At 45.5% G+C, this 12,375-nt stretch overlaps 1 protein-coding gene across 1 annotated transcript in view; it reads right to left on the bottom strand.

The window, feature by feature from the left end:
• MDGA2 (MAM domain containing glycosylphosphatidylinositol anchor 2) overlaps positions 1-12,375 on the bottom strand; it is a 148,001-nt gene that overhangs the window by 107,772 nt on the left and 27,854 nt on the right. Inside the window, 2 exon segments of the mRNA XM_014311868.2 lie at positions 2,583-2,715; positions 7,503-7,699. Of these exon segments, the coding sequence (XP_014167343.2) occupies positions 2,583-2,715; positions 7,503-7,699 (330 nt within the window).

Below are 12,375 nucleotides of genomic sequence, written 5' to 3'. Positions count from 1 at the left end.
GAATTGCCAGAGCAGCTGTGCCGGCCCCTGGATCCCTGGCAGTGCCCAAGGCCAGGCTGGACATTGGGGCACCCTGGGACAGTGGGAGGTGTCCCTGCCATGGCAGGGGTGGCACTGGGTGGGATTTGAGGTCCAATCCAAACCATTCCATGATTCCATCAAATGCAGAACAGCCAAATTCCCCCGTTCTGATCCCACCAAGTGCAGCTGAATTAAACACAGAACCGCAGCAGTGACAATAAATCTGGCACATCTTTGCACCTCTCAGATATTCCTGTCTCTCCACCCCATCCCTCCAGTTTCCAATTAAACCCCATGGACAGGACAGGACTGAAACAGCTTCAACTTCAGGCTCTGATTTTCATTACTTTGGATTTATCCTGGATTCCTCTGGATTTATAATTTCTCTAATTTCTCCTGAGTTACAGCAGGTGAAGTTCAACTGAAGAGCTTCTGTGAGGTGAAGTTTTATTAGATAAGCAATTTTTGGTTTAGAGTCACCCCCACCTCAGTCCCTGTCCTTAATGAGCTCCTGCATTAATCACTTTGCACATCTAATCCTGCCCTTGATGCTTGTGATCGAATTCTTAAAGGAAAAGAGAGAATCCTTGTTATTTCCCAGGCTTGTTTACTTGGGAAATTACTCCAGAAAAGACAATTTTCTCTCCAAATAACCATGGCATGTGTAAGGTGGGAATAATTCATTCTTTTGTCAAAATTGCCCCAGGATCACCCATCCTGGGCTCAGGAAATGAGAGTTTGCTGCTCCCCAAGTGCTGGAACATCAATTTTTTTGAAGATGAGGCTCAGCATGAACTGAGACTGTGCTGGCTCCAACAGGAAAGTTATTCCAAGGAAAAAAATCCCAATCCCAAGGGAGTGGGATCAATTCCCACTTATCTCTTGCCATGGATGAAGGTGGATGAGGGTCAGGAGTTTCTCCCAATTCCCAACTCCACCTCCCATGCAAAGGCTTCTCCTGCCATGAAACCAGAGCTCCTCATGAAGCCCAAACCTCACTTCAGGATATTTTTTTTTTCCCCCAGGAAAAATTAATGGGAGTGTGAATTAAGGCCTTTCAATAAATTTTCCTGGATATCTTTGGAGAAAATCATAATTCCTGGTAGAGCTGCTTTCAAGGGCTGTGGACAGCAGTCTCAGGCCTGCTGTCCAATCAGCAATTCCAAAAAAGCTGGAGGCAACTCCTTGGAATAAAGCCCTGAGGATGGGAATGATGGGAAATATGGAAGAGCAAATAAAATTCCTCGTTGATCCCAGCCACGCTCAGCATTTTAATTTTGTGTTCATTTTCTCCCTGATTTCAGACACAAATTATTCAGGCTAACCCACCCTAACCTAACCTGAGGTCTCCAAACATTCCAACACTTCCTGCGGAATTGTTTTCCAAAGCACATTCCCCTGAAGTTCCTGGTTAGTCAGAAATCCAAGCTCAGTTTGGCCCTTTGGTGGGAGGTTCAGAAACCATTTCAGACACATCCTGTGCTGATCCTGGACACGGAGCCTTTAGGAGAGGTAAAACCTGGGATTTCCATCCTCCCCCAGCATTCCCAAGAGCATTTCTTGGGATTGACCCCTGGTGTTACAGCTACAAGGAGAGGGAGAGACACAACTGACTGATCCATAAGGGATGAGCCCGAAAACCAGAATAAATTCACAACAAATTCCACAAAATGGAAACAACTTTTCCATGGATTCTGCGTAAAGGCTCAGAGACCTTCCCACAAAAGGATTTCAACACATTGGAAATATCCAATAAACCCTCAGATATTCCCATTTGGAACAATTAAATCCAAAAGGAAACATTTTGGTTGGAATCAATGAAGGAATTGATGTTTAGGTTGATGTAAGAAAAGGTCAAATCAATCCCTGAAATCAATGCCAGAGTAGAGAAAGGTTGGCGTTTTCCCATGAAATATTTTGTGGAATAAACATTCCAAAGTTTCAACAGCAGAGGGAAGACAAGGAACTATTGGAGGGATTCCAGAGGTGATGGAGCTGCTCCATGGAGCCCCTCTGCTCTGGGGCCAGGCTGGGAGAGCTGGGAATGTTCCCCTGGAGAGGAGAAGCTCCAGGGAGAGCTCAGAGCCCCTGGCAGGGCCTGAAGGGGCTCCAGGAGAGCTGGAGAGGGACTGGGGACAAGGGATGGAGGGACAGGACACAGGGAATGGCTTTTAGGTGGAAAAGGGGAGATTTAGGTTGGATATTGGGAAGGAATTCCTGGCTGGAGTGATCAGGACAAGGGGGAATGTCTTTAAGCTGGAAGAGGGTAGATTTAGATGGGATATCAGGAAAGAATTCTTGGCTAGGAGGGAGGTGAGGGGCTGGGCTGGAATTGCCAGAGCAGCTGTGGCTGCCCCTGGATCCCTGGCAGTGCCCAAGGCCAGGCTGGACTTGGGGCTTGGATCACCCTGGGATAATGGAAGCTCTCCCTGCCCATGGCAGGGGTGGGAATGAGATGGACCTCAAGGTTCTTCCCACCCAAACCATTCCAGGATTCCCTGAAAGAGCCCCAAATTCCAGAGCTGAGTGCAGCCAGGGCAGGGGGGGCTGCTGGGGCTCACCGGTTTTGTTGGAGAGGCGGAAGGACACCATTTTATCCGGGATGCTGCAGACATTCCGCACCGAGGCGATGCAGCTGTAGTTGGCGTAGTCCTGAGGTCGCAGATTCTTCAGTTTCAGGATCTTGGTTTCTCCCTGGAAAAGAAGGAGAGAATGTCAGGAAGGGGCAGAGGCAGAGGAAAAATGGATACGGATCTGGGATTTCCATCCTCCTCCAGCATTCCCAAGTGTGTTTCTTGGGATTGACCCCTGATGTTACATCCCCAAGTGTCGCTGTCATATTTTCTGGAAAAATCCCTTCGATGGGTTTTCTTCTCCTGGGAAGCTGAGAAGCCTCAGAGAAAAAGGAAAATGATATTATCTCGTTTACTTCTCCCCGTTTTGCTGCTTTGGAATGTGGTTTGGAGATTGTTAATCCAACAGGTGAATTGTTTTGACTTAATGACCAATCATGGTCCAGCTGTGTCAGACTCTGGAGGAGGTCATGAGTTTTTCTTTAGTATCTTGTTAAACCTTCTGTCTGTATCGTCTCTCTATTCTTTAGTATAGTCTTAGTATAGCATAATATAATATAATATAATATAATATGAAATTAGCCTTCTAAGAACATGGAGTCAGATTCATCATTTCCTTCCAGCCACAGAAGACCCTGGAAATACCACACACAAGACACAACCCGACTGATCCAGAAGGGATGGCCCTAAAAAAAAGGAGTAAATTCACAAGAAATTCCACAAAATGGAAACAACTTTTCCAGGGATTCTACCTAAAGGCTTCCAGATCCTCCCACAAAGGATTTCCAAAGGATACAGGGAATATCAACACTGGAAAGCCAGAGGGAAATTGTTTGATGGACTTGAATCCCAAGTTGCAAAATTTTCAGGATAATTTATGATAAGGTACAATTTCCATGAAGAAAAAAGCCCAAGGTACAAAATTTCTCCTGTTTTCCTTTAAAAACGAGGAGCTGATGGATTCTATTTTTAGCCAGGGAGCAGGGATGGAGCAGGGAGCTGAAAGGGACATGGAATGTCAAATTCCTTCAAAAATGGAAAGCAGAAAATAGGGAAATGGGAAATGGGAGATTCGCCCTGCAAAGCCCCAAAATAAAAATGTGGGAAATGTTCATTATCCAGTGTCCCAATAAATCTAAACAACTTTAATACTGGCACAGCCTTAGGAAGACACAGAATTTTTTTTAACAATATCAGTGGATAAACTGCTCAGGAATGTCTAGAAAAAAATATGAAAGTTTGAGAAAACAAATGTACAAAACTGGGAAGAAAATAAATACATATAAAAAAAAAATACAGCTGAGCAGGAAGAAAAGAAACAGTCCTTGAAATCTTGGAGAGACTTTGGGAATATTGGGATTTAAGTGGTTTCTTTGTACAAACAATTCCATGGAAATTATGGGATTAAAATGAAGCCCATTGCAAGGCTAAGCCTTGGAAAAGCTGCTCCTAAAGATCAAATTCCTGCTTTAGGAGGTTTCTCTGGAATTGGGAAGGGCCTAGGAAGGCACAACCTTAGGAACGCATGGATGTGGATAAAGTGCCCAGGAATGTCTAGGAAAAATAAGGAAAATTGAGAAAATGAATGTACAGAACTGGGAAAAAATAAATCCATCAAAAAGATACAGCTGAGCAGGAAAGAAAAGAAACAGTCCTTGAAATTGTGGAGAGATTTTGGGAATATTGGGATTTAAATGGCTTCTATGGACAAACAATCCCGTGGAAATTATGGAATTAAAATTAAGCCACGGAAAGGCTGCTCCTAAGGATCAAATTCCCACTTTAGGAGGTTTTTCTGGAATAGGGAAGGGCCTGATCCAGGCTGCCAAAGGCACTGAGTTCTGGAAGCTCAGGGCAGCTTCATCCCAGCATTCCCTCCTTAGCTCCAGGTTGAACTTGCACTGAACTCCCGATGGAATTCTGGATCCTGTCCCTAGCTCACAGATATTTATAAAAAAATGTACACATTTTCCTCACTGGTTGGGATAATTAGTCTAATTATGTCTAATTGCATAATTATCGTAAATACAGCAAATTTAATCTCGTGCTCAGGCTGAGCAATTCCAATGAGTGACGAGGAGAATGAGAACTCTCAGGGAAAAAATCTCCATCGAGATTTGGGATTTGGGAAGTTCATTTTCCCAACATTTTGTGGGTGAGGATGGACAGGTTTGCTCCGTTTGTCTCCCCACGGGTGCTGGAACAAGTGGCTGATGTTTCCTGATTGACTGGAAAAACCTGATCATATTTAAGGAATTCGTTTGGATTGGCCCAGTTCTCCAACTGTCTCCAATGATTCAATTGCTGATGGATTTTGGGATCACCCCAGAATTTGGGCAAAAAGGGAAAGGGTTCTGCTCCTCTGCCCCGCCCAGGTGAGACCTCACCTGCAGAGCTGCCCCAGCTCTGGGGACAGAGCAGGACGTGGAGCTGCTGGAGAGATCCAGAGGAATCCATGGAGCTGCTCCAAGGGCTGGATCCAGGCTGGGAATGCTGAGGGTGTTCCCCTGGGGAGGAGAAGGCTCCAGGGAGAGCTCAGAGCCCCCTGGCGGGGCCTGAAGGGCTCCAGGAGAGCTGGAGAGGGACTGGGGACAAGGCAGGGAGGGACAGGAGCCAGGGAATGGCTCCCAGTGCCAGAGGGCAGGGATGGGTGGGAGATTGGGAATTGGGAATTCCTGGCTGGGCTGGAATTGCCAGAGCAGCTGTGGCTGCCCCTGGATCCATGGCAGTGCCCAAGGCCAGGCTGGACAGCGTTGGGATTCCTGGGTTGGAAAGGGATGAGCTTTGTGGTCCCTTCCCACCCAAAGCATTTCAGGATTCTGTGTTTACCAGAATAACAAAAGCATCATAATAAAACCTCTTTTGGGGGGTAAAAAACAAGAGAAATTTTATTTTCCTTTCCATTCCATTTCACTTCCAGATTTAAATCCACCTTCAGAGCCCTCAAGAAAAGAATTCCCTCTCAAAATTCCCAAGTCTTCATCCTCTGAAGCCAAATGCCCTCTGTCCCTCTTCCCACCAGCTCTCCCTATTTGCATCCCTACCATGAAATGAACTAATTAAGCAGAAGATGTTGATGACTCTTGAACCTTTAATTACATCTTTTCCTCTCATAAACTCAGAGCAGATCTTGCCTGCACGGATCCAGGCCACACTAATTCCAGCTGCCCTCCAATAACTGGAGAAAGGTTATGGATAAGATTGGAATATCACCAGGACGATCTGATTTATTCATTAATTAAACCCACGCCGAGATTTTAGGAAGGATGATCTTAATAACCTGAAAAAAAGAATCTAATTTCATGTCATACATTTTAGTAGATGAATCCTTAGATTTTAGGGAAGGCAATCCTCAGCATTTCCATTATGAAACACAAAATAAAAAAATCCACTTTCCCTTTTTAATTAAAACATTTCAAAACTCCAGTTTACTCTTGAGTCCAAGCAAAGCCCCAGATTTGCTAAACTGAGTCCATTCGCGTTAAATTAAAAATAATCTCACTACATTTAGGACACCAATAACTTGGCTCTGTGATTTAATTCCCATCTCTGCAAGGTTCCGGGCTCCACATTTCTCCGGAAAACACGGAGCTGTTGGAGCAATATAAAGCTGTCAAGTACAATAAAAAGCCACAAAGGAAGGTGCTCTCAAATCATTAACTGAAAATTATTTATGAAAGTCGCAGTTGCTTTCTGCTCTGAACACCAAATTACCAAGCAGTTTTCACCTCTGTCTTTCCTTGTTATTCCTTCAGATTTTCCAAACCAATTTTTCCCCTCTTTTTTTCCCTTTTCTTTTTATTTTTTTTTTTCTTCAAACACCATCCCACACTTTTGGCCACAGACAATGGGATTTGCCACCTTTTCTCATCCTGCCTCGGTGCAAATTTGTACATGATAAATTAATCTCAGCTTATCTGACAGAGCCAGGATTCTTTCAGGGCTGGGAATGGGAGCAGGAACACTTTGGAAAAGGTTTTATTTCCTTTTTTGACGCCTCATTTTTAAGTGGGGGAATTGTGAAATGAAACCTTATATTTCAAGATAAAAGAGGCAGAAAAAAAGGAGTACAAAAACCAACATGGGGAGCTCCCATAGAGTCGGGAATCATGGAATTTTTAAGGTTGATCATTAACTCCAAGATCATTAACTCCAACCATTAACCAGCACCATGTTCTCCATGAATCCATGTCCTCAAGTGCCACATCCGCACTTGGTTTTTCAACACTTCCAGGGATGGAGACTCCACCCCTCTTCTGGGCAGCCTGTACCTCTTCCATAAAGAAAATTTTTCCTAAAATTTAATCCACATGAAGAGATTTCTAAGGCTGAGCGTGGAATCACTGAGTTGGATCAGGAAGGATGAGGAAATAGGAATCAAATCAGAAGTCTGGGCTTGCAGGATCCAATAAAAATCCCTTTAAAAGACCTCATGTAAATATCACTCCCCATAATTTAATAATTAATATTTTTACAAAAATCTCCATCTTTCAGGGATGGAGACTCCACCCCTCTTCTGAGCAGCCTGTACCTCTTCCATAAAGAAAATTTTTCCTAAAATTTAATCCACATTAAGAGATTTTTAAGGCTGAGCGTGGAATCACTGAGTTGGATCAGGAAGGATGAAGAAATAGGAATCAAAACAGAAGTCTGGGCTTGCAGAATCCAATAAAAATCCCTTTAAAAGGCCTCCTGTAGATATCACTCCCCAATCATTTAATAATTAATATTTTTACAAAAAATCTATATATATTTTATGCCAGCAAATCTATTAACAACACCCAGGAACCTTTGGGTGAGGCATCATCATCTGGGGGCCATCCCCAATCCTCACCCCACAAACCCAGCGGGCAGATCCCGTTACAAAGCCTCAAGATGGGGAAAAAAATTCCCGTTTTTCAGGCCTACCTGGGTAAAGAAGGGCTCGTAGATCTCCACCCCCTTGTCGGAGCCCTGCAGCAGCACCTCCTGGCCGCGGCGCCAGCTGTAGCGCACGGGCGGGTTGGAGTTGGCCACGCACCTGAGGAACACGGTCTTCTCATAATAAAACTGCTCCTTGGCTTCCCCGATGCTCTGGTGGACCGTGACTATGGGATCATCCAAATCTGGGGAAAAAACAGGCAGGGAAAAACCAAGTTTAAGCCGGGCTTTAGGCGACTCAGCGACAGCACGGCGCCGGGAATTTCCCGCGGCGCCTCATAACTAGGCAAGGGTAAAACAGAGACAAAACAGCTCGAAAAGCCCCAGATTTCAGGAATTTTGCAGCAAAAGTCAGGTTTAGGATTTATTTCCTTCTCCCCAACTGGATCTCCTTCAAAACTCACATTTTTAGGCAGAACAACACAGCCAATCTCATGCAAATGTCAATCATATTTCTATTATAGTGCGATGATTACCGCGGTTTCGTCTGGTTCGCAGCTTTACTCCTTGTTTCTTCTAACTCTTTTCCACAAAATTATAAAGCTTTGGCAATAAATAGACAGCCTGATTTGCATCCAAATGGCAGGATCCAGGAGTCTGTGGATCATGTGCACGCAGCTGTTTGCTTTTAAAGCTGCAATTTAAGGCAGCAATTTAATGCAGATTCCCTGCTTTTAGTTACAGGCATTTAACTTCCAGCAGGTAAATTCATCCCGGGCTTTGGAACACATTTCTCTTGATTAAAATACAGATATCAGATAATTACTCCCACTGCAGCAGCTCCAAGAAAATGAGATGCCCACAACGAGGAATTGGCTTCCACAAGGAATAAAAACACAATAACCCTTGGAATATGAGGATACCAAAGTAATTAATTTGAGCTTTATCCAACCAGGAAAAAAAAAAAGAGTCCTGGTTTCTGGGGGGTTTTCTGGGGTTTTTCTGAGCTTTGTCTGGAGGGACAATTTTATTGAGGAAGGAAAGAAATGGAACAAGGAAAAACAAGGAAAGAAAGGGATGGTTTTGCTAAGTACTGGTTAGAAACACACAGCTTCCAAATGACCACTCTCACAGCTGGGAATTCCTTCCCACTATCCCACCAATCCTGGCTCTCTGCCAGTGGGAAGTTATTCCCCCTTCTCCTGTCCTTCCATCCCTGGTAACCAACAGTTTCAGTGGGAAGAACCTTGAAGTCCATCCCATCCCACCCCTGCCATGGCAGGGACACCTCCCACTGTCCCAGGGTGCCCCAATGTCCAGCCTGGCCTTGGGCACTGCCAGGGATCCAGGGGCAGCCACAGCTGCTCTGGCAATTCCAGCCCAGCCAGGAATTCCCAATTCCCAATCTCCCACCCATCCCTGCCCTCTGGCAGTGGGAGCCATTCCCTGGCTCCTGTCCCTCCATCCCTTGTCCCCAGTCCCTCTCCAGCTCTCCTGGAGCCCCTTCAGGCCCTGCCAGGGGCTCTGAGCTCTCCCTGGAGCCTTCTCCTCTCCAGGGGAACATTCCCAGCTCTCCCAGCCTGGCTCCAGAGTGACTCCAGCCCTCAGAGTATCTCTGTGATCTCCTCTCCAACAATTCCACGTTTTTCTTGTGCTGGAATCCTGGACTCAGCATTCCAGGTGCACCCTCCAAGCACACAGGAACACAACATTCCATGCGCAACTCAGCCTTGGCTGCAGCCATTCCACAACCTTCTCAGCACTTCTTGTTCCTTAAAATTCCTTAAAACCCTTTGGGTAGGGGTTAATTATTCCTTTATCCCCAAATTTAACCCTATTTTTGCAAAACCTGGTGTGACTATCAAAATGTTGGTTCATTTGAGGTCAAATTTCAGTGAAATGGAGAACGAGGTTCTCAAATCTTCACGTGACTAAGAGGAACCAGTAAAAGGCACTCTCAGATCCCTCTGCAAAGGTGGAGAATCCTGGAATTGTTGAGGTTGGAAAAGCCCCCTGAGATCACCAAATCCAACCATCAATCACCACCACGTTCACCACTAAACCACAGCCTCATGAGCCACATCCACAACTGGCTGAACTTTCCCAGTGGTGCTGACTCCACCCCTTCCCTGAGCAGCCTCTTCCAAAGCTTGACAATCCATGGAATTCTTAAGGAAGAACTCTGTTAATAAAATAAGTAGATTAGAACACATGAAAATTCCACGTTGGAAAGCAATTTCAAGAAAAAAAGCCAAGCCTAAATGCTAAAAATTCATCTTAAAGATAAGAATTCATCTTGAGCTGCTCCATTTCTATTTGCATAAGAAGACTGAAGCTGGAGAGTCTCTTGATTAATTGGAAAGAAAAACTCTTCCAAAATTCCCAACAATTCCAGCAATAACACCTCATAATGGGGCACGGATTTTAAATAAATGTTACCTTCATCCCCCCTTCCAAAACACTTAATTTAAGATCACAGAAGAAAATTGTGGATCTGCTGCTCCAAATTAGGATGGCATTTCCTAATGAGATTTCAGTTTTGTTCAAAAGGTTATTTGAAATCACGGCAGTGCTTGAAAAGGGTTGAGAGTGCTCAGAAATTCTGGTTTCTCCTCACGAGGTTGAAAGTAAAAAGGAGGAAATCAACTTGCTGCAATTTTTAGGGTCAAACTCCTGAGCTGTGATGGAGAACAGAACGTTTCCCGCATTGATTCCCAGGTTATCCCTATTAAAGCACATCCCTGGATGGCAAACAAGGAGCCACGAGCTCCATCACTGAGTCCAGGGATGCTCCTCCAATCTCTGACCCTCGGATGAAGGTGAATCCTTGGATAAAAGACCTGAGAGGGCCAAATCTGGGCTCAGGTTCATTTTCATGGAGTTACTCGAGACAAGGCTGAGGAAATCCCTTAAAACCTGGAACCAGGACTGATACCAAGACTGAAACCACGTCCATCCCTGGCTGCAAGAGCAGCAGAGCTGTTTCCAGGGGAAAATTCCTTCTCGTCCAAACCATCCCTGTGAGACAAATTCCTGAGCGCCCTGTCCAGCCCCAGACATGGATAAACTGGAACAATGCAGGGAATGCCACCAAGGTGACTGGAGGCCATCCAGATCCACAAGGAGCTGGGTTTGGCCAACCTGGAGATGGTTGGATGAAGGGAAAATCCAATTTCTGCCTTCAAAAGCCAACCAGAGACTCCTGGAGAAGACGAAGACAAAGGAGAAGCCGGGAAGAAGAGCAGATGGAATTTCTGTCTTCGGCTTGCTACCAGAAAGTTCTAGAGAAGGTGAAAAGCTCTTCTTGGAGGTGCAGAGGAAAGGACCATGAGGTCCAGGCTGCACCAAGAGAAATTTCTCCTGGATATAAGGAAAACAAACTCCCTGTGCAATTGGCAAAGTGTCCAGAGGGGCCATGGGATAGTTGGAGACATCCAAAGCTTGGCTGGAGAGAGTCCCGAGGAATCTGACCTTGAAGGTGGCCCCGGTTTGAGCAGGGGGTGGGACAAGAGGTCATTTTTATATAAATGGTTCCAAATCACTCCATGATTCCAGGAGCTGTGATGTCATCAACTGCTTGTCCAGTCTGCTCTCTTGGAACAGGTCCATGCTGGATCATGGAAACAGGGAATGGTTTGGGATGGAAGGGATCTCAAATCCCATCCCAATCCAGACCCTTCCATGGGCAGGGACACCTTCCAGTATCCCAGATGGCTCCAAGCCTTGTCCAACCTGGCTTGGGACACTTCCAGGGATCGAGGTGCAGCTGCAGCTGCTCTGGGAATTCTGCCCCAGCCCCTCCCCACCCTCCCAGCCAGGAATTCCCAATTCCCAATCTCCCATCCATCCCTGCCCTCTGGCACTGGGAGCCATTCCCTGGCTCCTGTCCCTCCATCCCTTGTCCCCAGTCCCTCTCCAGCTAATCCCTTCCAAGCAAGCACTGAACTATGGCAACGGATTGATTTCTGCAGGAATATCGGGAAAGCTCCAAGAAATCCAAGTTGGGAATGGAACTGCAGCAAAGCCTCTGCCAAAGCATTTCATAATGGTCAATTAATGGAAAATTCCCACTGCAGAACCTGATGATTTTTTTTTTTCCAACAGCAGTGCTGGAAAGATCCCGACAGCTGCAGCAAAGCCAAAGCAGAAGCACTACCAGGAGAGTGAAGTATGCTCCCAATTTTTGGGAGATTTCCCTGAACATTCCCAATGTTGGGAATGTGTGACTGGGTGGTTACATAAGGCTGTGCTCTGCTCAGGCCACGTGAGGGCTGGAAAAGAGAAAAAGCAGGAAAAATATGATGTTGGGACGAAGGATTCTGCAGGGATATTGCAGGGAAACTCCAAAATTCCCTGCCTTTAGCCAGATAGTTTAAAGCCACCTGATCCTGGTGCTCATGGAAGTTCTCCAGAATTCCGGCTTCAATTCCAATTGAATTGGGACTAATTGATATTCAATTTTCTAAACAGAATTTAAAACCCCTCTTTTTAAAGCTGGGGGTGGCTGGGGGTGGTGGTTCTTTCCCAGCAGCACGGGAATATCCAGGGGCTTGGAAAGGGAAGGGCTTGGAATGGTCACCCAGAGAAGCCCCTGGATCCCTGGAAGTGCCCAAGGCCAGGTTGGATGAGACTTGGAGCAGCCTGGGACAGTGGGAGGTGTCCCTGCCATGGCAGGAGTGGAATGGGATGGGATTTGAGGTCTCTTCCATCCCAAACCATTCCAGACACAATAATTTCAAATACCACATGAAAACAAACCTATAAAGATTTAACATTGGGAATCTCAACAAGATGAATCTCTTCACTGTTTTACAAGAAAAGGAAAAAATATCCCCAAGATTTTCAATTCGGGTTGATGAAATTATGAGGAGTCACCAGATTAATCAATCTTTAAATCAAGCTGAAGTCATGGGTGCTGCTA

This window comes from Geospiza fortis, unplaced genomic scaffold, assembly GCF_000277835.1.
Source record: "Geospiza fortis unplaced genomic scaffold, GeoFor_1.0 scaffold23, whole genome shotgun sequence".
NCBI classification, from domain to species: Eukaryota; Metazoa; Chordata; class Aves; order Passeriformes; family Thraupidae; genus Geospiza; species Geospiza fortis.
This window is presented reverse-complemented; position numbering and strand designations above follow the sequence as displayed.